The 26,506-nt window shown below is 41.5% G+C and overlaps 1 protein-coding gene across 1 annotated transcript; it reads left to right on the top strand.

Moving 5' to 3' along the window:
- Positions 1-84: 84 nt before the first annotated feature.
- On the top strand, positions 85-25,688 carry ANKRD13C (ankyrin repeat domain 13C). The gene is made up of 13 exons (XM_067001713.1): positions 85-634; positions 5,301-5,342; positions 8,509-8,613; positions 9,596-9,681; positions 11,059-11,104; positions 12,077-12,143; positions 13,867-14,011; positions 14,759-14,890; positions 15,887-16,048; positions 16,745-16,824; positions 18,263-18,361; positions 19,066-19,166; positions 20,802-25,688. Exons 1-13 carry the CDS (start codon positions 301-303, stop codon positions 20,930-20,932), a joined length of 1,530 nt encoding a protein of 509 aa, XP_066857814.1. The 5' UTR covers positions 85-300; the 3' UTR covers positions 20,933-25,688.
- The last annotated feature ends 818 nt before the right edge of the window (positions 25,689-26,506 follow it).

Raw genomic sequence — 26,506 nt, 5'->3', positions numbered from 1 at the left:
TCGCGGGGGGGCGTGGCCTGATCGAGAAGGGAGGCGGGGCTGCCCGTCTCTCGCGGTGCCCGCCAGTCTCGCCCCGCGCCGCGCCTCTCGCGGGAAGCGCCGGCCAAGATGGCGGCGGCGCCGGGCCGTTGAGCGGGCCCCGGCGGCGGGCGGGCGGTGCCGGGCCGAGGGGCGGTGCCGGCTGCTCGGCGCCGCGGGCTGCTGGCGGCGGGGTGATGCCGACGGGCCGGGGCTCGGCGCCGCCGCGGCTGTGAGCGGCTCCGTCCGGCGGCGGCGGCGGCGGCTCTCCCGCGGCCGGCCATGACCGGCGAGAAGCTGCGCTCGGTGCGCCGCGAGCACCGGCCCTGCAAGGACGGCGGCGGCCTGCTGGGGCCCGGCGACGAGGAGGCGGCGGCGGCGCCCGGCGGGGGCTTCACGGCGGGCCGCGGCAAGGGCGGCCGGGCCGGGGGGGGGCGCCGCGCCTCGGGCCCCCAGGCGCTGAAGGCGCCGCCGGCGGGCGGGGGGGGCGGCCCGGCCGCCGAGCCCGGCAGGGGCCCCGCGCACTTCCCGGTGCACGAGTGCGTCTTCAAGGGCGACGTGCGGCGCCTCTCGGCCCTCATCCGCACGCAGGGCATCGGCCAGAAGGACAGCCACGGTGAGTGCCGCTCCGCGCGGCATGGCCGCCGCCGGGCTGCCGCTCGGCCGGGGGGCGCCCGCCTCAGCGCCCGGCCCCGGCCCGCCCGCGGTGCGGGGAGGTGGCGGGGGGGGGCTGTAACGGGGCCTCCCGCAGGGCACCGCGACCCTGCCCCGCCTGGCCGGGGCTTCTCGGGGCTCTGTCGGCACCCGCGAGCCCCTCGCTGCTGCTGGCGTCCTCCTGGAAGAGCTTCCTCGTACCAGGCCTTGCTTCGTGTCCAAAGGTGCATCGTTGAAAAAAGTATTTATTTCTTTAAGTTTTGTCCACTTTTGGAGTTGACGATGTATGGGGGTCGCTTAGGAGCGGCTCCTTTGGCTGCAGGTGGGGTTATCTTTAGCTTTCCCCCCAGGCTTAAAAAAAAAACCAAACAAACTGACAACCTAATTCTTTGCTTCTGGGACTTGAAATTTTGTCACCTGCTCCCCTGCAGGCTCGCTTTGGACAGAGAAGCAACAGCAGAAGTATCAGCCTCGTGTTACTTTAAAACGTGTAAATATTCAAAACCTGTCTATTTTAAAATAGTATGTTTGATTTGGGGAATATTTTACACGGTTAGAAAACAAATTTCCCCGTCGAGTCAGCTTGCATTCCACGGTTAGTTTTCATCTGTGCGTTTCCTGTCTGTTTGGGGAGTAACGTGACACGTTTCTGCTGGAGAGTGGGAGCTGCGCCGGATGTGGGCTCTGCACGAGTTGTGATTACAGGGTAGAGTTACGCTCTTCTTCTGGCTGGGAGATAAACGTCCCCTTTGTTTTGCTTAATTGTATTACATAAAGTAAAGTCGCGTATTAAGATAGGGCAATCTTCAGAATTGGTACAATCAGCAGAATAAATAATTAGCAATGAAAAGCAATCTCCGTGATGATACCAGGCACTCCGCAACAAGCGAATGCACGCTGGTGTAACTTGCAGCTCAGTTTTCTCAGTCGAGATGGGGAGGAGTATTTCTTACAACTGTCATAACATTTTTCTAAGTGGTTTGCTATAAATATAGCTACAGATATATTTATCCTGCCATCTTCATTCCAAGCGTTGCAGCAAAGGCTAGGAGAATGAAAGCAACAGACTCGGAAAGAAATTTTGTCACTGTATGCCTTCCGCTGACTTCTCCCCTGCATCTCTTTTCATTCCTCATTGAATAGCTCATCGCTGTGAGCTTAGTGTCTGCACTTTGAGGGCACTTCCTGACACACCTTTGCTGCACTATCATCTTCAGCGTGTCACAAACATCGATACCAGCTTTTTATATACATATATAAATATACACGTATCTGTATATCTACATACCTATACAAATCCTTTTCAAATGAACGTCTTTCTGCTTTCTCGCTGCTGATTACAGTAGGAGCGCTGTAGATTTATCTCTTGCTCTTTCTCCTGACTTTTACTTTCAGTGTTTCTTTGCTCTTAGATTTCAAAAAACGAAACCAAAAAAAAAAACAACCAACAAACAAAAATCAAAACCAAACCCTCGATGTGATGTTCCAAAGGCCTGACGAACGTTTCCTTGTTGTTATTTTCTTTCTGCCTGAATCCACCCGTCACTTGTTTACGTGTTTGAGTTGTGAGTTACCTGGGCAGATAGCTTCAGCTTACGGTTACGCTCAGAAGCAAGCCAGAAGAGTCCTAGTGCGTGATAAGGAAGTGATGGAGGGGAGGAAGAACTTCTAGTAACAATTGTTGTTTATAGTTCGGTTCCATTTTTAGTGTGTGGTTAAGGGCAGAGAAGCCAAGTCCTGGAGAATGTTAAACTCAGGGTGTTCGGGTAAAACAAACACTGGCTGTGTGTTGTAAACGGAGCGCAGCCTGCCTCTCTCTCCAAGTTAACCTCAAAAAAAAGCATCACCTGTCGGTACGGCCAGTGTCGTTATTCCTGAAGAGGGTTTCTTTGGGGAAACTTGTAGGTGTATGCTTTAGGTTACTTTTATTTTTGCTAGAATGCACATTTAAAAGCTTCAACATAGATTTAAAATAAAAACGTTGTTTTCGGAATAGACAAATCTTGCTGAGTTACCACAGAAAAACACTTGTCCTCCTCGCAGGCGTGCCAGATGTCTCTACGTGCGTGCGCGCAGAACTTCTGACCTCCCGTTAGGACAGCGCTGGGCTCTGTGTGTTTGCGCAAACGACTTTTATTTGCATGCCCTGGCTGCAGGCGTGCGGGGTTTCGGGCCCTGTTGCACCGCTGCAGTCCCAGAATAAGGCCCCGTGGGCGACACAGCCTGAACTCGGGCAGGGAGCGTCCGTGCGGATTTCCCCAAGCTGTCAGTGTTGAGGAAACTTTCAGTAGGTGGCAGGGGTAAGCGAGGCTTGTTGAGGTGGTGGATCAGGCTGCTGCCAGAAGAGAAACTACAGGAGATGAATGCGATCGCAGCTGTTCAGGTATCTGCACTTTGGTGTTGCAGTGCTTAGAAATGATCACATCAAACAAATAATGATTAAACTGCATTCAAGTCATCAAAAGAAGGGCGCTGTAAATAATCACAGCTGAACCGTGCGGGTCAGCAGCGGCGCTGTGAGGCTGCACCCCCTCTCCCTACGGGTGGCAGCCCCGTGTGCAGCCCTCGTCATGGCGCTGCCACCGCGGCTCGTCCCGGAGCCTGACACCCAAGCTGCTCGGGCGTCCTCGCGGCTGGAAGGAGCGAAGCTGCCCTCTCCCAGCCTCCCGCCTGGCCTGCCTGGGGAGCTTAGCTGTGCCGGGTAGGGAAAACGGGTTAGCGTGAAAAGTTGTGCGCTTCCCGTCAGATTAGTTGTGACCAGAATTAGTCCGTGTGCTCCGGGTGGGGGCTGTCCTAGAGGAGCCTCCGCTCCCCGGTCAGTTGCTGTGATGAGGTGACGGGACGTGTTTCGTGTCCGGGTGGCGGAGCTGGAGGCTGCAGCACGGTCGGATTGCAGTTCAGTTCTGAATTCCGTACTTTTTGGCACGATGAAGATTGCAGAATCAAAGCAAAGCCCGTGCTGGAAGAGCTCTCTGGAGGTACCCTCGTCCAGCATCCTGCTCAAAGCAGAGAGAGCAGCCAAATCAGATCAGGCAGCTCAGAGCCTTGTCCGGAGGAGTTTTGAAACGATGTACGTTGTTGCCCAACTGCATTTCCTGTTTATCAGCTGAGAGGTTTGCCAGTTCTCAGTGTAGCTGTCAGAGGCCCGGTTAGCTTTCGTTTTGTTGTTTCTTCCCAGAGTGCCAGGCCGTTGTACGGACGGGGGCCGCCTGCCTCCTAGTATGCAGCGTCCTTTGTTAAGTAAACGTAAAGCATGGTTCTTACACTAAGTAACGAATGGAAGAGAGAACAGAGGTACACACATCTCCTGGTGAAGTGCTGACAAGGTGAGGAAAGCTTTTTGCCCGGACTTGCATAACTTGAGTTCTCTGAGCGTGTCGTCGGGCTCCTTCTCAGGCTCGTTGCTCAGGAGCGTCCTTTCCATCCCTTAACCAAGCCTGGGTGCATCCAGGATTCAGGATTATGGCTTTGGCTCGCAGTTGTTACAAAATCTATTAATAGAAAATTTGAGGTTAGCCTAGTTAGGGTGTGCTCAGTGGGCTGGGAGGTAGCTGTCTGAGAGCCTTAGTGACCCGCAGGAATAATTTGTACTGTGTGCTGAGTAGCTGATCGAAAACCGCTTGTAAACTCTGCCTTTGCCTGCTTGCCTATCTTGATGGGAGATTTGGTGATACTGCAGTACGTTGGTAATCACCGTGCGTAGCAGCCCATGAATGTTTTGGATCACATCTGTTGGGTGTGCAGGGCATCATCCCTGGTGTGCAGCGAGTGCTTATTGCTAACGCGATGCTGTGAAATACCCCTAAAATCAAGCGCACGTGTTGGAATTGCCAGTACGTTTCGTTAGCTTTGCTAGAAAATGTTTGAGCATACAGAGTAACACAGTTAAATGGAAGGATTTTACAGCCTTAAGTTACAAAAATAAAATGCTCTAGAATTCTGTTAGCAGTGTTAATCCAGCAAAACAACTCCCTGTCCCTTACTGTGCGTGTTTAAGAACAGAAGTACAAAACGTGTCGCATGCGTAGCGAGTCAAGCAGTCCTGCTTATAATACCTGCTAATAATCTTGGAAGCTTTCTTTGGAAACGTGGCACTAAACTATCCGAAAGGTCAATGTGCTTTTTTTAGTGAAGTTACCGTTATTTTTCAACCTGTCCATTTGCTTTTTTAGAAGAAAATTGTATACCAAGTCTTTGAAAAATTCATAAAATATGCTCTTAAAACTTTAATCAGTATCATATCTTTGAGTAGCTTTTACCCTAGATATGTCATTCTTTATAAAATACCATACTTGTCAGGCCATGGTAAGTGAGAGGTTTGGGTTATCGCTTTCTTGAAGATGTAATTGTACCGCTTTGGCTGGAGCAAGTTTCAAGATGTAATTAAAAAGCTCTGTTGACCCAAGAAATGTTCCAGCTGTATTTATTTTAACAAATATAATCAAAAGACTGTACGTAGGACTTGCTTAAAAATGCAACTGCTCTGGTGTATGTTGGTGTGCTCCTTCGCTAGGTCGTGTACCTGAAGTTTCTTAATACATACTAAGTTGTGTATGCAACTCTACTGGGAGTTGCAATGGTTTCTGTTATGTTGAATCTAATATCTTTTTTTTTCCACTTTATTTTAGGAAACACTCCTCTGCATCTTGCTGTGATGTTGGGGCATAAAGGTTGGTAAAAACATCAATTTTGTTGCTCTTAAATTATCCTGAAGGCTTAGGGGCAAGAGTAAAGATTTTTTTTTCATTTTTCCTGAATGCAGTCTTGTGTTTCAAACTACTTCAAAGCAGAGGTTTTCCAAAAACGAAGTAGTCATGCAGATTTGGAAGAGAGAAGTCTGAGAAGTTAGGGCTGTTGGTCAGGCCAAAACCAAGGAATGAGGTAGGCAATGGGCTAGGTTGGAAGGACAGAATACCGGGGAGGGAGTTGTAATAGTTGGGCTCCTCCTTGAGCCTAGAACAAGAGCAGTGAGTGGGTCCAGCTTCTGTCTTGTTACAGAGTTAGGAGGAAACTTGGAAGAGCATAGAAGATTGTGAAACAAGAAACACCTCTAAGCAATGGAGCCAAGCATATGCGTGCCCGTTTCCTCTTTGGTGTCCAGACAGTTAAAGTGGGGGGAGACTTGGTCCAGGCAGATCTCTATTTTAATGTGCCGTTAATGCATGGTACCAAAAGCTTATTAATTCCCCTTTATGTGGTGGTGCCCTTTATCCTCTTCAACACTTCTCTGGTTAAGTGTCACTGTGGCTGTTACTAATCTGCTCACTGGAGGTCTTGAACCACCCTCTTCAGCTTTTTCCCAGTTACAAATAAAAATATTTCCTAGAGTAAGTCAGTCAGCGTGAGCGAAAATCGCTTCCCTGTCTTTCATATACTCCTTCATTCACTTGATTCAGATTTCCGACCCACTGCCTAGCTGTTCCTTGTGTTTGAAGACTGACTGCCCTGCGCAGGGCCCAGCACGAGGCTACAGGACCATGGAGTCTGTTGGTCCGTGATGGCTGTCATCTTTGTAGACATCCTTTGGAAATTTTTTACAGCAGGTTTTCAAGGCATGGGATTTCTATTTCTAATAGAAAATGTTGAAGTAGGCATGTTTTAAGACTGAGAAGGAACTTGGAATATAATTGTTCAGTCTCCATGACAGAAAAAAAATTGTTTCAGTAGTGAAAAAGAAGAATGCCTTGGTTTTGGTAAGCCATGGGAGTCCTGCACCTGGCACGTGCTACTGCTCCGCAGCAGAGCTATTGTCAGCTACAACGGTATCATACCACACCAACAAGTACAAACGATTTTGAACAAAGATCTTTCTTCTAATAACACTGATATGGAAGAATTTATCACCTTTAATTCAGTACAGTTGAATTCTGTCTCTTTTGAACTTCAGTTATTTTACCTTCCAGCTCTAGGATTAAAAGCCCTCTCTGTTCAGTGCTGACAAACCCCCAGCACAGTATGGCAAGGAGAGGCAGTTCTTCCTGTCGCTCCTTTTCTCATCGGCTGCGTATTTGAGATTTCAGTTTGCAGTTCCCCTCTTGGCTCCTTTGTCAGTTGTCCCGCGTGTGAAACCCTAAACCACTTAGGATGTGTACGGTAAGCCTTTATGTAGCTTGACTGGAGCAGGAATATTTGCGTGTGATGTCAAGAACAGCACCTGGGTTTGCTGCTTTGACTTTGACTCCTGCTTAGTCTTTGATCCACCACGAAGCCCAGGTCCTTTACTGCCGTGGTAGTCTGTCTCGTTGATCCTGAAGGTCAGTTTTCTGCCTTTCTGGGCTGGTGCACATAGACTGTTCAGCCCTACACAGCAGCATTATAGCCGGACTTCTGTGAATTCCAGGGTGAATTTACATCCCGTGTGTCTATCTGAAAATGTGATCTGGCTAGCGAAGCCTATCTGCCTGTTCAGCGTACAGAGCTGTTATTGATAGGCACTATCTAAGCAACTACAAAAACACCACTCTGTTTGTGGGCAGAGTAGTTAGGGCTTTTGTTTATTTACCACAAAGATGGTGGACTCACCAGTGAAGTATCTCTTCCTCTCCGCGCGCTGTGCTTGCCAGTGACTCACGGTGGTTGTATCTTGCATGGCTGGTAGGGTTTCCTGTAACACCTGCGGGTGAAGAATCCAGGAAGTCCCTCTATTCGTGACTGCCCTATTCATAACGAGACGGCTTGTTCGGCCCACAGCTCCAGGCTGATCCTGCTGTGTCACTCGCAGATGGGTCAGGTTGGTTTTAATGAGATGCGCTGAGGAAACGTTCCATAGTTAGAAACCGAAGAACCACTTAAAACGAGGGCAGCTTATTCAGAACATGGACACGCTGAAAGCTTCCTCCCCTTCTTAGTTCTAGGGGCCGCTCCTGATTCCTTCACCAGCTTTAACCCTCAGGGAAGGGAACGCAGGCTGAGCTGTGGCTACGCTAGGAACTTGTGTGATATTTATGGGACGTTAACGTTGCTCTGACAGCACGGCACGTGCATGCCAGGCATCGGGGGGCACTGATGCATGCTCTTACTGAGGCTTTGACAAAAAGCGTAGTGCACAGTAGTACCAGCTCCGTGCTGGGGGAGCGCGAGCCTGCAGGTGGTGTGCTGTGTTATCAGGGCTCCGTTATCCACAGCGTTAGTCCTGGCATAACCATCGCTTGTACAGCGTGTCATGCACGTACTCTGAGGCTTTCCGAGGTCAAAGTGTGCTTGTTTGCCTCCTGTAGATGCCATGTTACCACAAGATGTTGTAGCACGTAGGGATCCGTTGCTATGACAGGTTTTTCTCTTCCTCCTGTATGCACAGGGTTCTCAAGACTTAGTAAAAACTCTGTGCCCTCATGTGGATTTCTAGGAAATGAGTTCACCACTGACCTTTGGGCAAAGGGGGTGAGATAAGGAGAGGGGAGCCTGCGTGCAGCTGCCGCATGTGGAAGGGCATGAAACTTCTAATAAATATATAGCTTTGTGCATTATTGGAGAGAGGTGACGTCAGTTTTAAAATATCTGTTATATAGAGGGAGGATGTACACACACTTATGAAAATACCTCTTTATAAAAAGCAAAATATAAGAAGCAGAAGGAAAATACTTCCAGTGGTGATGTAATTGGTCATTGACTACCAATTATGCTTTTAGTGCTCATATTTAATAGGAAAATACTATAAGTACTTACATAAATGTTTTTAAAAATGGGTTTATAGTTTGTGTTCAGAATTTGGATGTGTGTTTTGATAAAGCGTTTAATATATTGAATATCTACTGTTTTTTTATGTTACTGTTTCCATGAATGATATTGATGGATCCGTTATGTTTACTGTAAATAATTATTACTGCTTTGTTACAGAATGTGCCCACTTGCTTTTAGCCCATAATGCTCCAGTAAAGGTGAAAAATGCTCAGGGATGGAGCCCTCTTGCAGAAGCCATCAGCTACGGAGACAGACAAATGAGTAAGAACCTCTGAACCTCTGCTTCCCATTTAATCAGAAACGGAAACCTCATTCAGGATAGGAAAACAAAGGTTTTCAAGCTATTTTTTTATATAATACCCACACTTAAGTTCTCTGGAGATTTTATCCTAATCAGATCAACTTTTTTTAATATTTAAATACGATATGACAAGCTTGACACATGCCCATTTCCTTACCTTGATAGGAAAGAAATTGCATTAGGATACATAATGTTGAGCAGAGTTAAGATTTTGCTTAAAGTCATTGTAGAAGTTATAAACTAGCATTCTGTATTTAAATTAGGAGTTACGGTGTCAGAATGGATTTCAGCTATATGAGATTGTTTAATAGGAGCTAGTCTGTGCATAGTAGCCATATGGATGATATTTGATATAACAGTTGGCAATGGGATACTGCTTTTATGTTGTATCTCAGCAGGTCAATAGACGAATACGGTGACTGAAGTGAATTACTTCAGATATGAAGTAGTAAAAAGTAAATTATTCTACTTTTGCTCGCTAGTGGGTGTAATAGTATTTATTTTTACCATGTCTTCCAGCAGAAAACTTGCTGTTCTACTTCACAGGATATTAATGCGCTAGTGTGTATTACACTAACAACATTCTGCATATAGTCTCCTCACTCCTGAAGAATTTTCTCTATCTGTAGGCTCATGTTCAGTAATATACATGTTTACTAAAATGTGTATAAACTTGTGTAAAAAGCCTTCCTGACATGATTGAATGTCATAATATAAACAGTTCGAGGCTTTTCTTCCTGTTGTGATCATAGTGGGTTATGTATAATTACTTTATATAACTGTTTTTATATTTATAAACTATAATTACTTTATATAACTATAAATCTAATGAAATGCTACCTTGGCATTGATTTTTTTTTTCTAAATATGTTGAATGCCAACCCTAACCTGCAGTTAACAACCAAATAGCATACCTTTTCCTTATTGTTAATTTCTGTTTAGTTACAGCACTCCTAAGGAAGCTGAAACAGCAGTCCAGGGAAAGTGTTGAAGAAAAGCGACCTCGGTTATTAAAAGCCCTGAAGGAGGTAAGTAAGTTCAAGGCAGTTATGCTGACAAAAGCGTGGTAGAAAATAGTGGCTCATGTTCATTTAGTAAGGATGTGCTAGCAAACTACAAAAAGACTTTTTACGTGCTTGTGCAAATCTAGTTGCTCTTAATAGTAATCTGAGCTTACAATGTCCATTTTAAAAGGTCACAGAATTGTGTGTGTTTTTAAGATACTTCCTCCTCAAATTCTAAGAATTCAACCACTTTTGTGTAAGACCTATTAGTCATCTTTGCAGTCTAAAAGTTAAAGAAATCTGCACTTTTCATTTGACTTTTAAGGCTTCCTTAAACCCAAAAAAAAGAAAGTTTTTTTTTCAGTCTAGTTCTTCATCTTCATGCAGCAGCCAGTTTTTCTCAATCACAGTAAAACATTCCTGACTTTAGAGAGACTAAGAAGAAAAGGTCAGATTCCTCAGTTTCAACGTTTTACTGCTACTGGTAGTGTGCTAGAACTGTGATTATAAAACACGGGTGTTTATTTCCCTCTGTGTGGAGTGAGCTTCTGCATAGTCAGATGGTAAAAACGAGTGGGTTTGCAGAAAGCAAACCAGTTATCTTAATTAAACGATATATCAGAAAACTGAGCTAAACTCTGTCAGTAGTGCACTCTTTGAATATGCTCTGCCCATGTTTCTATGTTTTTCATTGATCCAAGGGAGGAAAAAAAATCTAGAAGTGAAGAAAATTGAGTTGTGTGACAGCAAGCAGACAGCTTTACTAAAACGGCTCTGCTGTTCCTTGCTCCTACTAGTGCAAGACCTGTCTTAAAGTTGCATGTTTTCGTAGTGGAGTGGAAAAATATGACTACCTCAGTCTATTGGCAACATTGCTGATTTTTTTAAATCATGTCAATCCTTGCTTTGCTTTTGCATTTGGATACAGCTTGAAGAAATTGACTGGTGCGTTTATGGTATTGTGTATTTCCAGAAGATAGTATGAAATGTGTATATGTGGATACTGGTAGCTGAAACTTGACTCATTAATTTAAGCTATAACATATAATTCCCTGTGACTGGATGTGGTCAATCAAAGCAAACAGTGGTCTTTAGTTTTTTTTAATGGATATTTACCATTAGTCTTTTCAAATCCACAGCTTAATAGCTGTATTAATTTTTTCAACAAAAAAAATCATTAAAAATGCTAGCTTAAATGAATTACATAACTTTATCATTGTTGATTCTACTGTAGTTAAAGCTTCAGAAACGTTTAATTTCAGTATTGACTCAACTACTTGCATCAGAGGGTAAAAAAAGGATTCTTTGTTTGGCAGAGCACAATTCTGCCTCTAACTTCCAACAAATTTTACACTTCTCATTTAGACTAAAATGTTTGTTAATGTATTCTTTTCCTCTCAGCTAGGTGACTTCTATCTAGAGCTTCACTGGGATTTTCAAAGTTGGGGTAAGTGGTTGCACATTCGTTTTCATAGGGAGATAACCTAGTCAGTCTTCAACACACCAATTCTTTCAAGCTGAATTTTTTTCTGATTTGTATTTTTGAAAATTCACGATCCCGTTGAATAACTGGACTGGTGGCATTTAATTCCTTGAATTTCAGTCTGTACTCTGAATGCCCAACTTCCAGTTCAGTGCAGCTACGTGGTACAATGTTCAAGCCTTAATCTTAGTTTCTTTGTGTGGCAGTATAACATTTAGCATTTCTCAATTTCTTCATCCTCCTATCAGAAGAATAAAAATTTAAATAAATTAGCAAGAATGTGTTAATGGTCACCATGTCTGAATAACTTAAAAATATGTTGGTGATATCATCTGCTACTGGTGGAAATTTAAGTTAGTAATTTTATATATCTACGTATAAGCATAGTTGAAGTACTTGATACTATAAAGTAAATGGTGCTTTTTAAAATAAGGACAGCTTGCATCTCATATATGCATCTCAGAATACTGGACTGACTCTCAGTTCCTCCAGTTGTTTAATGTTTACTTGTAATTTTAAAGCAAAGCGCATTGGATTTTTCTTCTTGTGTGTATTGCGATTTAATTGTAGCTGGGCTTTCAGCTGGTATAATAAAATATTTAAGTAAAATATCAAATCATCAAATTAAAATTTCAATCAGCTACAAGACAAATTTTTTATAATCTATAAATGGTTTAGCTCAGTTAAAACAAGGATATTTAAAGATCTATCCCAATGCTGAAGGTACTCTGTACAATTATGTATCAGTCTTACAGTTATTGATTAGAAAAACATGTTGTCGGTCAATTGTACTTGTATAGAGATTGTGATGGAAAATGGGTATGTTGTATTTCTGTATTACAATGCGTAGAAATTCAAGGTGAGGTATAGTTTTAATAGAAATATCTTGCAGAGGCCTCAATGTTCTAATTGTATAATCTTTGTCCCTACTTGCAGTGCCTTTACTTTCCCGAATTCTGCCTTCTGATGCTTGTAAAATACACAAACAAGGTATAAATATCAGGTAAGTACTGATTTGTGGTTTGTGATTCCGAAGTCACAAATATTTGTATGTTAGTGAAAATGCTGGGTTCCAGTGTGGTGTGAAAGAAATCACCAAGGAATCTGCAGATGCTTGTGAAACACTGTTGTGTTGGTACGTAGGTGTTCAGAGGCAGGAAGTGGTTTGAACTACAGTCGTCTTTTCCACTATCAGTTTGATGCTAGCTCTAATTCCTGAGTCACTTAACATAAAGCAAAAATAGTTGAGCTGCATAAGGCTGCATCTACCAGACATGACACCGAAAAAAAGGAATTTGGTATTTGTAATATAAAAAAAAAGTCCAGTAAATGAACTTCCAGTATTTTGTGGGGAAATATTGCTGTTCCAGGCTATGGAGTAAGAAAAGTCGTATAGTTTCTCTTTTTAAAATGCTCAGTGAGAAAGATTCACAAAATCCTGGACTTTTTCTCAGCTGCTCAACTGGTTTAAATTGTGTTTTCAGACTCAATTGTCTTTTCAGTTTAGGTTCCTAAACTTTAACGGGAAAAAAAAGTTATGATTCAGAAGGTTATATCTATAGAAAGTTATTTTCATATTAAAGCTTTTAGCATAGGTATATGGAATGACTTTGTAGGTCAGATTTGAGTCTGAGAGCATTTTTTTCCTTCTTTCTCTGCTCTGCTTGTATAGCTGGGAGTTATGAGACTGGCTCTCAAAGGAAATAGATACAGATTCTTTCTTGAATTCAGAGGCCAATATATGATGAGCATTAAGCAATCACCCCTTAAAGCTGAAGTGGTTACTAAATTCAGGTTCTTTAACCATCTGTTTCGGAGGAGTAAATATTCTAGCAATAATGCATATGAGTTGCTAGAGAGATCTTTTTCCTTGGCTCCGTCTCTGAATTATTCAGGTCAGCAGAAGTCTTTCTTTTGTGTTGGGGAGAGAAAAAAATAGCAACAGTAACTAGAATATATCAAATGAAAATTCAGTCTGTTTTTTAGTCCTCTCTCTAAGATGGGTCGCATCCTGGTATTGCTGCTCCTTGTGGAATAGGATGCTTGCCTCATGGAGTAGTTTCATTTCTCAATGCACATGCTGGCTACGTAATTTGTCACTTCCTCATTCTGTCAGCTTTGAAATAAAGATGAACTTTTCTTTATAAAACACTGTATTTTAAATTATATTATGTACAATATGAAGGGTGCTCTAGCACCCAGGGCAGGTTAGTCTGGAACCAGCTGATGCCTCCACTTTTTCTCCCAAATGTAGTGAGATGTTCCAGGTGGTGCTTTACCTGGGCACACGGGGTGGTCCCTGCTGGCAGGCAGGTGCTTGTTGGCCTGTCTGCATTGTGAGGAGGTCGTTCCTGGTCTGAGGGTCTGCAGCAGCTCATGCTCTCTGCCGCCTCTCCTTCGTGTGTTTTTTGGCCACCACGGTCACTGGCTGCATGCTGGCGAGATGTTGGCATGTGATGAAAGATGGAACTTATTCTATGAAGCTAGTGTAAAAATAGCTTGAAATGTATTTTTGATGGTAGACGTTGTAATGTGAAACCTATTAAGTGGTTTTACTAATTTTCTATTTCTACATCCAGGCTTAATTTATGGAATATTTTGAGAAGACTTAGGTCTTAATGTGTTTGGTTGTGACAAAAAAAAAGTTTCTGCTTAAAAACAGAAAGTACCAGCCTATTTGAGTATTTACGGGTAACTTCTTTTAAAATATTGGTGTATTTTCACAGGCTGGACACAACTCTCATAGACTTTACAGACATGAAGTGCCAACGAGGGGATTTAAGCTTCATTTTTAATGGTGATGCAGCGCCCTCTGAATCTTTTGTAGTTTTAGACAATGAACAAAAAGTTTACCAGCGAATACATCACGAGGTGAGTATCCGTGTGAACGCAGGGTGTGAAGTACCTCCAGCTTTTACTGCCCATCAGAAGTCTGACTGAATTTACTAAACAAAGTGTGCCTCTCAAAAAGACCCAAACTACAAAGTAATACAAACCAAGTATTTTTTTTTGTTCAGCTGATGTAACTAAAGCTCTGTTGGTGACGTAAAATTGTCTTATGAAGAACTGCGTTTGGATACAGACTTCTAAATGGGGAAAAAACCTAGAGTATGAAATCCTGTTAGAAAAGACTGTTTCATTCTGAGTAGGTAAACAGGCTTTCAAGTTTGAAGCATGACGCTTCATCTTTCCAGTGGGCTTACTTTGAGTGTCCTCGGGTAGGTTTTCAAGCTTGCTTGCTGCTGCTTTGCACCCGTTCAGTCACTCTGTGGCCAGTGTAGCTGTAAACAGTGCAAGGGTATGACTCATTGGTCCCCTAGTATTTATTTGAGTTTATAATTATAGCTTCACCCACCAATCACTTAAGCATGGATTTTTGCTTATGCAAAGGGTGTGGCTGGTGAGCTTCAGGGTAAGTCACACTTAAATATTAATGCAGATGAAATGTCCGAGATGAAACTGTTTTGTTAACCAGCTCAGCTTCTGTAAAACAGGCTGAAAATTCAGGAAATGCTGATTCTGGGAAAGGTTCCAAAAGAATAGGTGCATTGATCTTAGGTTTTAAGAAGTAATAATTTATCATTGGTACTTTGCTGTATTTGGAAATTTTCCTTCTAGGAATCGGAGATGGAAACAGAGGAAGAGGTTGACATTCTGATGAGCAGTGATATTTACTCAGCAACATTATCAACCAAATCAATTACCTTCACGCGTGCCCAAACAGGATGGCTTTTTCGAGAAGACAAAACAGTAAGCTAAAAGAAGATTTCACAGTCTGGCGTTGCCAGGGACAAAGTTCAGAAAGTCTTATGGCAACGTGATTGGGGAAAAAAGGAAGTGAAAGAATAAGACATTTGAGGGGTGGGGTGGGGTGGTGATGCTTTCCCTGCCCTCACTACTGTCCCTACTTTGACCACGTAGTGTATCTGACAGACTCCCTTCTTAAGAAAATGGTAGCCTGGAAGCAGATAACTGTAGCTGGTGTGTGTGGGGGGGAAACAGACTGTACAGAAAATAACTTTATTCTGTGATTATATAGTCTGTGCAAATTCATGCCAGGATTTATGGTAAGGATTCTCCTATATGCTCCTGTGTCTGTGAAACACAGGAAGATGCAAGCATTCTGGGTGCAGTTTCCTTTGCACATTCCTTCCAGTTTTTGTCATGCTGTTTGAGGTACAAATTCTTAGCTGTGAAAACATTGAAACAGCCACCTTCAGAGCTTCTCTAAGTAGGAAATTGCTTTCCGGTGACTAGCTCTGAAAGGTTTTGTTCTCACCTGGATGTCAAGTTGTGCCATGCATAGAAAGTTTTCTGCTGAGCTAGTGTTTCGGAACTTTTTCCTTTCATGAAATAAGAAATCCATATTTTACACATGTAAAAAAAAAAACACAACCAACCAAAACAAACAAAAAAACCAATGCATGTAAACTATAATATAATTTGTCACTGAAGGAATTTTTAGTCAGATTTCCCTTGGCCACTCTCAGATTCTTAAACAATCTCTTCTCATTTAGTTTCCATTGATACAAAATATTTCTTTCTGATGGAACTCTTGTGTTTGTGCTGTATGTATGGTATTGGGAGTGTACAATGATAGCTCACGTGGTTGGTTGTGTAAATTGAAATTACAACATTTCAATCCTGTAGTCGTCATACTGTAATGTAATTATGTGTATATACAGGAATTTATATGTTTTTATTTTATCTTCTGCAATTAATTCACATCTAATTCCTTTCTTATAGGAAAGAGTAGGAAACTTTTTGGCAGACTTTTACCTGGTTAATGGACTTGTATTAGAATCAAGAAAAAGAAGAGAACATCTCAGTGAAGAGGATATTCTTCGAAATAAAGCTATCATGGAGAGCCTGAGTAAAGGTGGCAACTTAATGGAACAAAATTTTGAGGTATACTTATGTCATTCTTCACACTGATTTTTTTGCAGAAGGGAATAAACTTTCACACTAATAATTTATGGGTGTTTTTGTTCTATTACGACTGTATTTTAAAGTAATAAATATGACCTATAAGTGTAATTGTAGTCATTAGTTTAATTATCCTGATTAGTGCACACATTGAGAAATTTCTTTGATTATATATTGAGTATTTCAGTCATAATTAGTATCTTAATAAAAGATGTTTTTAGCTTTGGCAAATCACTAAGTTCTTTACACCAAATGTTTGTTGTTTAGAATGCCCTTCTGGTTCTCTTTTTCAATCATGTTTTCCTTTAGCTTCATTAAAGTGGACTAAGCCTGTTATTATCACCATGAAATCAAGAGCTATTCAGAATGAGCCAGACATCATCTGGGAGCGTGCATACAGCCTTTTAAAAAGGATTAATTTATTTCTGTATTAGTTTGTGGTTTGTTACTTGTCATTCAGGCTCTTGAATTAACTGATTAACCAAAGCATTAAAACAGCCAGCTTTTGTGTAAATTGCTGTTTGAGGCGTAATATCTAAATGCAGCCTATGAAAGGAAGAGTAGGGGATGGAAAAGCCATGTGAAGTATCAGCTGCAAACCTAGTACATCTGTTGAATAGCAAAATTCTAAGAGAATACATGGAAAGATAAACAGCTATGACCTGTTTCTCTGAACAGCCTGTCAGACGGCAGTCACTTACTCCACCATCACCCAATACAATTACATGGGAAGAGTACATATCTGCTGAAAATGGAAAGTAAGTGATTTTGTTTCATTGGCATTAACTTCCATAGACACCGTTAGGTTGCTGGTACTTTTTTTCACTGTCCTGTGGTTTGTGGGTGCTTTTGGTTTTAGTTTTCAAGGGACAGAGGAATCTTGCTGTTGATTGCTTCGATGTTTAACGTGTGTCTGTGGATTGAAGAAACTGGCTGGCAAGCTGATACCTGTACACACAAGCAGTTGACGATAAAGATACTGTTTGGTCATGTGCCTGGTACCTATGGCTTGAAATTTAAACATTTTGAAAATACGTGCATCTTAGCTGGCATTTTTTTTAAAAGAAGATTCTTCTGTCAATTTCATTGCTGTAATTTGCTGATCTCTTCATGTGATAGTAATAAATACTCCAATTCACTGTGTTTAAAATTCACGGTGTTTAAAATTTAATGAGCCTAGTAGCAATGTCAGTGTGCGAAAACACACTTCTTCTGGAGTACAATGGCATACAGAACTCCTTGTATTAGTGAGGTTTTTTCAAGATGCTCTCCTCTAGGCATGTATTTAGGTAGTGAGCAGTTATATTTTAAATTCATTTACAGTAGCTTCATTTGTAAAAGATCCAAGCAGTTGAGTTTTTTTTCAAGAGTTGAATGTTATCCAGCTGTTGCATGTAGAAGGGCCCAGAAGTAAATAAGCCCTTTTTTTTTCCCCCCACAGATACCATAGGTTATGCTATAGGCAGATGTAACCAGGGAAGATGATGATATTACAGTTCAGGCTTATTAAAAATGCACATGTATTTTTTCACTTTCATTTTTGTATTTAAAATAGAATAAATATTCAAGCATAATAAATAGGTTATGCTTGATCCGCATAGAAGAATGTGTCTATTTTGATAAGAGCAGCATTTAATAGTCTGATAACCTAAAGGGTGTTCAATGGAAATGTGAGGTTCTAGCTAATAGAAATCAGATGACAGTAACGTCTGTTACCTTGTGTCTGTTCTTCTATTTCTGGCTTTGTCCTGTTTTCCATTATTGTCTTCTAGTGACAATAACTTTTCTGCTTTCTCTGAGATTGCGAAGAGACTATGAAACAAACTTAACACTTAAACTTTGCTACTTTGTTCACATACAGACTATTTTGGTTAACTTCTGCAACTAACTGGTGAATGTATTTCTAGGTAATTGCCGTTCTATAGCAATTATTAATATAAGGCTCATGTGCAGTTATTTGAAGACTCTTGTCTTTTCCCTGTTTGTCTTGTCTCCAGGTTTAGCAGAACTCATAGGAATCTAAATTGAGGTGGCTACCAACTGATGTTTTTTTCTATGTACAGCTTCTGTTTTAAAGTATTTGCTTTAATTTTGGGATTCTTTACTGGCTTTTCAAACCTGAGTCTTGATTCCTTCCTCTAAAGCTGAGGTTCCACTGAGAGGGAAAAAATGACTTTGTCCTTCTCCCCATTGCAGGGCTCCTCATCTGGGTAGAGAGCTGGTCTGCAAAGAAAGCAAGAAGACCTTTAAAGCCACAATAGCTATGAGCCAGGAATTTCCCTTAGGAATTGAATCGTAAGTCAAAATTACTGACCATAAATATTACTTACCTGTAGGAAATATGTTAATGCAGAATGCTTTGTATCTTCAGGTTAGGGACTTCGGTGGTTTAAAAACCATGAATGAAGTCATGTTGTTAAGCAAGCAAACTGTTAAAGTTACAGACCTCACTGCTGGCATGCCTGTTCTCGGAAGAGCTAAGCACTTACCTGGTGAGACCAGGGGCTTGGTGAGGTTTGTTGTGAACTTGTCGCAATGCTCATGTGCCTGATTCTACAGAATACTAAGCCACTTGTGCCCATAACAAGTATTAGCACAAAGTTATATCCTCTAAATCAATACGGAACCATGTCAGCTTCCATATGTCTCTAGAGAAGAGGGTGTGGTAGTAAGTGCTTCAGCTTCTGGTGTGAAATGAGGGCAAGAAACAAATGTCTTGATGTTTGTATGCAGATGATAGTACAGTATGGATCATTAAGAACTGAATGTGACGATGATAGTGAAGCTATACATACGTACAGTCGGCATGATGTAGCTTTTCAAATCCTTATCACCTTTTATTACTTCTTAAAATCTTGTATCATCTTCAGGCCAACTTCCTCTATTTTTAACAGGTTAATCTGTGCGTTCACAGCACCTTGCTCTTCGGGTTATTTTTGTCTTTTCCAGAGGGGAAAGCTTGTGAAACAATTGGTAATGAAATCTTTTCTCCTTTCCAGATTATTGAATGTTTTAGAAGTAATTGCACCCTTCAAGCACTTTAACAAACTTAGAGAATTTGTTCAAATGAAGCTTCCACCAGGCTTTCCTGTAAAATTAGGTAAGGCTACTCTAACAATTCTTGTTTATTTTTCCAAAATGTGTGTGTTTATTCTATACAGCGTGTCCAAAAATTCTGTTGAGTTTCAGCAAAGAACTTTTACATAAGTGTGTTGCTGTAGATTTCAGGGGAACATAGTTACAGTACTGCAATGTTTGGTTTGAAAAAAAATCTGCAGCTCAAAGGAGATTATAGCCCTAGCCAGGAAGAGACCTCTGTAATTTACATTTTCCTAATGCTAGGGTCTTGTTCTAAGAATAATACAGATAAGCTGAAGTGTCCTTTCCTTAAAGCATCATCTTAGTCACGAGTTAAGTACTTTGTAGCATTTTTGTATTGCTTTTTTCTCAAAGTTTATTGGTGACATATTATTCAATTACAAATAAATAGAAATGAAAACATTACCCTTGCTACCAAATAGAAATGTATGAAACAATTTATTCGTGGGTATTGATTATCACAGCACAAACTGTCAAAGAGTAATAGTATGTCTTCTAAATGTTAGAGGATTTCTTGCATACCAGTAAGCTGTTTATGCTTGGACATTCTGAACAGACTGTATTCTGCCTCCTATCACACTTGCACAGTTCTGTTTATGGATTGAGGCTTGGATTTTTGCTTGGTTTACTAAGTTATTTCATGGATAAGCCCATTTTAATGAGGATAATTCTGAAGCGTTCAACCTCAATTTAATGTTTGCTTTAAAATATAATCCTTTTTCAATTTAAAATACTTCCGACTTAAAGTGGGTTTGCTTAACTAAAGCCTCTGTGTATGTCCTGATTTTGGCTGGGATAGAGTTAATTTTCTTCCTAGTAGCTGGCGTGGTGCCGTGGTTTGGATTTAGGGTGAGAGCAGTGCTGATAACACAACCCTGGCATAGCTGTTGCTGAGAGGTGCTTACACTAGGTCAGTGACTTTACAGCTCGTCCTGCCAGTGAGCAGGCCGGGGGTGCACAAGGAGCTGGGAGGGGACAGGGCCAGGACAGCTGTCCCCACCTGGCCAGAGGGATGTCCCATCCCAAATGGCCTCATGGGGAACAATAAACAGGGGGCTTGGCTGGGGTGCGTCGGGGGGTGCTGCTCGGGGCTGGGCTCGGCATTAGGCTGCAGGTGCTGAGCAGTTGCATTGTGCATCACTTGCTTATTTGCTTTGTTACTAGTTTTTATTTCCTTTTTTTTCTTTCTTATTAAACTGTCCTTATCTCGACCAATGAGTTCTTGCAAAGTTCTTTCAATTCCTCTCTCCCGCGCCCCCAGTCTCACTGTGGGGGGAGTGAAAGACTGCGTGGTGTTCAGCAGTCTTCCAGGCTGAACCACAACAGTAGGGGAAGGTTTCCCTGGATATCAGTCTGCATGAAGAAAGGGAAGTCATTGACTTTATTATGTTAATATTTTTGGAATGGTGTACTGAATTGGATATTGTTTCCCTGCTCAGGGTATCTGAGCATTTTCTGAAGTAACTTTAAAGAGCCTCCTTTTTTTTAAGGAGTTTTGAGTTGCCATCTTGTGAAATAATAAACAAGCTTCTACATATTAAGCAAGTCTGAAGTTACTAATCCTTAAATAATGGTTGGCAATTATTGGTAAGCTTGTGTATCTCTGATTTTTTCCCTGTGTTTGTTTCCTATCTAGATATTCCTGTATTTCCCACCATCACAGCCACTGTGACTTTTCAGGAGTTCCGTTACGATGAATTTGATGAATCCATCTTCACTATTCCTGATGATTACAAGGAGGACCCCAGCCGTTTTCCTGATCTCTAATTAAACTGGAAGGTTAATGGTGAATAACAAAATAACAATACCAGCGTACCACAGTGAAAGCAAATGGATGCAAATAGCCCACAGGTATAGATAAAGGAGTGGGTCATAAAGGAAGGGATAAACTTAATCCAGAAGAAAAGGGAACGTGCATCAAATGACTGATGTACTGATACTCACTCTAACGGGCATCTAATCTAGTTCCTGATTTACAGCAAGTCTCCTGCTGTGTTGTTCACACTTTTATACATCCAGTACTGCAAGCGTGGTAGTCTGACACCTCAATGACCCTGAGAATACTTAACAGCTGTGAGGACTATCATTCGTTTTTAAATTTTTTTACATTTCTTGGTGATACAAAAAGCACTCTTGGACCATTAGCATAAAAGTGGAAATGTCTTAGCTGGATATTAGTCCTTTAAAACATCCCACCATATTTTAAGATGACCGTATTACATTCTTTCAAGCTTTGTTTTTGAGAATTGTAAACTATGTATCATTATGTATAGTTCAGTAATTTGAATGTTAGTTGAATGCATATTAGGAGGAATGTGTTTTCTGTAGTTGAATGAACCAAATGGTAACCATTAAACAATTGCATTTTCTATTGCAATACACTTCAGAAATAGCATTCACTCTGCAGGGAATAAGGTACCTCCTCTAGCACCTTAGTGCAATCCATTGTGGTGCTATCCATGTCTCTGAACCATTAATTTCTTCACTGAGCTCTTCGTTAATCTTGCTTTCATTGGCCCTGCACATAACTTCTCTTCAAACTGGCTCAGAAAGGCCTCTGTGTCCATGATGCGTGTTGATTAGCATGCTCGGAAGTTCATTAGCTAGAAGTCGCCACTCTTCTTCATCTGTCATGTTCACTTAGGAGACTTGCTCCGTAACGGTTGAACATCAACTAGGTTATCTCGTATTTGTATTTAGCAGCCGCTGGGAAACATGGGGTGCTTATAAAGAGTTCCTAGAACAATAAGCTCAAGCGTCAAGTCTTTGTATGAGGAGAAAGGTTTTCTTGAAGTTAGTTCAATTGTAGTGCACATTGAATAGGGCTCACCTTAGAGGATTTTATTTGCAAATGCTTAGAATGTTTCCAAATCATTTTTTTCCCCTTATTATTTTTAATAGGTAGGGGTTTCAGTACTCTGGCTTCTTGAGCTGCTTCTTGAGCTTATTCCAAGTGGTTCCAGTCTCCTAATTTGACAAAAATCCAGCTTTTTGGTTTGTTAGAAAGAATTTGTGCAAAAGGCTAATGGTGCTATTTGTTTGTATTAAGAAATTTAGATTAAAGTGCTGTGGTGTAATTGTACAAAAATGTAAATATTTTCAAAATTATATTCTTTGTGCACTGTAGTTAAAACTTTTTCTGGAAATAATAGAGTTAAGTATCAAAATTTATTATGAAGAGTACCATCAATGCTTAGTAAAGGTAACCAACCTAACTAACCATGCGGATGATACGTGGAGATAGCTTATCACAAGGCAATAAAAGCTGACTTGTCAGGCACATTGATAGAATGTGGAAATGTGTCTGAAGGAGAAATTATTTCAAAACTTCTGGAATCTATCTGTATAAAACCCAAAGAGGCTGCTCTAGAGAAATACAGTATCCACTCTATAAATAGAGTCCTGATGAATCACTATCAGCAAAGTAAAGATGAGCTGCAAATAGGAAATTGAGGTTGATCCTTGTCCAGCATCACTTTAAACCTGCATGTTAGGTGGGTGAGTAGTGCTTACTTTGCAGACTGTGACTGATACACTGGAGTTACTAATTCAAAATCAAATAAAAAAAACAATAGGGAAAAAAGAAAGGGAAGTGTAAAATTTTTGTAATTATGTTTGAGTACTGTATCAATAGCAGATGTTGAACATTTGGTAGGAATGATAGGACTTGTTCTTCCAAGTTGTTATGAATTCCTAAAGTGTTTTACGTCTATGGTATAAATTGACACCCACCTCGAGTTCTTGCTTAGAACCAGCTGAGATGCTTACCACAAGAGACCCAGATTGAATGTATGTAGAGGCTGAATTATCCAGTCGGTGCTGGAGGTCAGGATTAAACGTTAATGGGGCCAAATGCCGAATACTCCCGTTGCCCTCTGTTACAAATACCTACTGCAGAGAAGAATGTTTGGGGCAGTGCTGCTGGATCAGGTTTTGTGGCAGGCACAAAACTGAGGAGAGTACGGGTGCCATAAAGTTGCTTGGAAACTTCAGCAGATGCAGAAGGATTTTTCTTCATAAAGTGAATGTTAGAAATCTTTATTTTTATTTTTTTCTCCTCAGTATTACAGGGAAAGGAAGAACCATGTGTTTTGTTATTTTGTGTTTTCGGTTATTCCAAAATATCACAGAGCTTGCTCACATAGGAAGGAGCCTACGTAGCTGGGGCTATGTATTTTAGGCAACGTAGCAACTGCAATGGACTGGGTTCTAGATTTTAAACAAAAAACAAGCAAAAAAAAAAACCCACTAACAACAGTTATCACCTTTTGAGTGTAGCCTTATGTGAAATAGAGGGTTCTGTATATCTCCATCTGCCTGTAGAAGAGACTCTTCGCTTCTGGTGGCAAGTGAGGTATGGCTTGAAGCCCACTACAGTTTGTGGAAATGTGGTCAGTGATTTCCATGGACTCTGGAGATTTTTTTTTTTTAAATCTTCATGACTACACAATGACTAACTTTGATACATTTTAAGATTTGCAGAAACTTTTTATAGTGGATTGCTATATTAAGGCTTGCTTTAATTTGGAGCGTCAGCAGAGAAGAATGGACACAGGTTTTGTTGACTGTAGTCTTTTTGCATTGTTATAGTGAACATACTACTGCTTTTCTTCTTACTCCGAAGCCGAATGATCTGACTCCATCAGATTGTCCTTTCCAGTTCAGTGACTGTTTTGTAGATTCCTGTGACAGCCTCATTAAGTAAGAATTGGTGAACTGTTTCTCGGTACATTTCCTTCCAACTTCTGGTGATGTGTTTTCTGTCTGAAACATTCCTAGTGATGAGTTTTAAAACACTGTTAAAAACGTACGGACACTTTGGGCATGGTTTGCTGATCAATACACTGAAAGCTGTAGGAGTCTTCGTTAGCGAGAGGAACGTGTCTTGCGTTAGGCTGAGCCTGTGCTGGGGAGCCGTGTGCTGGCCCACCGGCAGCACCCCGGGGCTGTGAGCTGCTGTGCTCCCCAGCAGCGCAGCTGTGCTGGCGCGGTTCTCCAGCAGTGGCTGTGTCCACAGCGGTATAAATGTTTTATCCAATATCAGTTGTTTTGCTTGCAAGGTTGTGTTTTTTTTATTGTACTGACACACTGCATATTTGTCAGTATGGAGCCATCCACGCAGAAGCTTTGTCGGCGCTGTTGGTGGGTGAAGTGTTTCTCGTCTAGGTGTAGCCTCGGCCCCAGCTGTGCTGTGGGCGTTGGTGTCCGTTACCACTTAGATCTCCTCTTCGGGTATCTTTTGGAAAACTTACCTTTTTTAGCAGGATTGATCTAGCGGAACTTAATTTGTTTTTTTCCCTTCATCTTTTCCTTAAGACCACGTTAGGTATTAAGGAAGGTTTGTCCCTTTCCAATGAACACATATCCACAGAGGTTGTCTCGTTACTGCTGCGTAGCAAGAAGCCCGGCAGCTCCCATGTTTTTAATGCCACCTGAGCATGTGTGGGGGCTTCCACTGCAACACAAGTCCATGCAATGTGGCTCTCTGGGTAACAAAAACGCATTTCTGGACCTACTAGTGGAGTTGTGTGGTATCACTTGTGATGCACACAGCTGGGCTGGGAGAGGGAGCTTTCACAGCCTGTGCAAGAACCATGGTGTTAAGATGCTTGCTGGCACTGTGGGGCTCCCAGAGGTGAAGCTGATGGTGCGGGAGCGATGCCCAGAGGGGAGATCTCTGGGTACCAGGGCTGTGAAAGAGACAACCTCAGCGCAGAGTTTGGGTGGTGTTTCTCTCTGATCTCACCACATAATTTTTTCAGATTGATGAGAGGTTTTTTTATGAAAAAGTCTTAAAAGACAGCCACTAATTTTGGTAAACTGAAATAAGAAATTGTTGCAAATAAATTCTAGGGGTTGTTTCTTAACCAAACTGTTTTACTGGTCTTCCAAAACATTGCTTTAATTTGTGTCAAAGGGAATGCGTTTTCTTCTTCCTTTCAAGGAGCTGCTGTTCCAGTCACTGTACTCACTTTACTGCAATTCTTGATTTATGTATTCAAATGATTTGTTTTAAAAAAAACAACTCTGGATATATTTGTGCTGGAAACCCACATTGTTGATATTCAAAGCAACTGTCCATTTTTAAATGTATTTGTTCTCGATTTTTAATTCATGCAAGGATAACTGCATTATTTAATCTGTATTAACAAATTTCCTGTAATGCTGCAGTTTCACATTTATTTTCCTTACAATTTGTAACTATCATGGAAACAATGTCACTTTTTTTGCATCTTACTAGTTTTTTGGTCCATGTTTTTAACTTACCTTCACTAATAGTAATTTTTTGGTTGTATCATTTGTTAGAATAAAGACCAAAATATGCTGTTTGATTCTGAAATTGTTCAACATGTGAAAAACGTGAAAATCAAGTTCGATGCTCCTTCCATGTGGTACTCTTGAGAGTATAGAGGTGTACATCTCTGAGCAGGGATTTGATTTGAGGAGAAGAGTTCACACTGCTGCATTCTGCAAGGGCATTTTATTGGTCAGTTTTTAAATAAAAGTCTCAATTTTCAGCCTAGCACTGTTTTTTACCCTTTGTGAAGCTCTGACTGTCTAGTACACTATGGGATTGCAGTAGGGGTAGATCATGAACCACAGCTTCCACCATACCTAGACCTGAAGGAAAAAAGGACACCTTTTAAGTTTAACTGTGTTCAGTAATGACATTAGTTTTATCTCTTAAATCCAGACTTATACAGAGGAAAATGTGAAAACTGGTCATAATAGTAGTCTCAGAACAACTGTGGACACTGACCTCTTAACAGTCATTTGGAAGAGGAAAGTAGAACTAACATTTAAAGAGCTACAAAGTTAATTAAAACTTGAAAAGCTTCACCTCAAGGCAGAGGTGATCTCAGTAATAATTGTTAATCAATTATCAATCTAAAGTTAAATTACTGAAAATAACAACCTTGAGTCAGCGCTCTCTAAGAGCTGGTGTACGTGTACATGGGCACAGCCTGTGTGAGCCCTGCAGGAGGAAGGCAGCGCTCAGCGCTGCACCAGTACTGAAGGAGAACACCGACCTGGACCTGGTAGGGGCTGTTTCCTAAAGCACCCAGCAGCCCGCCTGCCACCACCCCTCACCCCTCGCTATCAGCTCCCAGGCTGCAAAGGCCAGCCAAGACACGCTGTCACACTGAAAGGCAGTGAGATGGGCACAATTAGCAACTGTAGACATAGAAAGCAATGAGAAAGCACACTCATGTTTCTCCAGTCTATACATTTAGGCTTGGTACACAGTTAATGCACAACAGACTTCGTTACTAAAATAAACTACCAATTGTTTAACTTAATTAAATGTAGCACTGTGTATGTCAGCCCTGGATTTACCAC

The sequence above is a fragment of the Anser cygnoides genome, chromosome 8 (assembly GCF_040182565.1).
Source record: "Anser cygnoides isolate HZ-2024a breed goose chromosome 8, Taihu_goose_T2T_genome, whole genome shotgun sequence".
NCBI lineage: Eukaryota > Metazoa > Chordata > Aves > Anseriformes > Anatidae > Anser > Anser cygnoides.
Note: the sequence above shows the minus strand (reverse complement) of the source record. Positions and strands in the feature narration are given on the sequence as shown.

Excerpts from the sequence above, each read along its gene's own strand:
- ANKRD13C (XM_067001713.1), top strand. The coding sequence starts at position 301 with ATGACCGGCGAGAAGCTGCGCTCGGTGCGCCGCGAGCACCGGCCCTGC. Across the intron at positions 14,891-15,886 it reads TTTTTCGAGAAGACAAAACA|GAAAGAGTAGGAAACTTTTT; the intron begins GTAAGCTAAAAG and ends CCTTTCTTATAG. Across the intron at positions 19,167-20,801 it reads AGGCTTTCCTGTAAAATTAG|ATATTCCTGTATTTCCCACC; the intron begins GTAAGGCTACTC and ends TTTCCTATCTAG.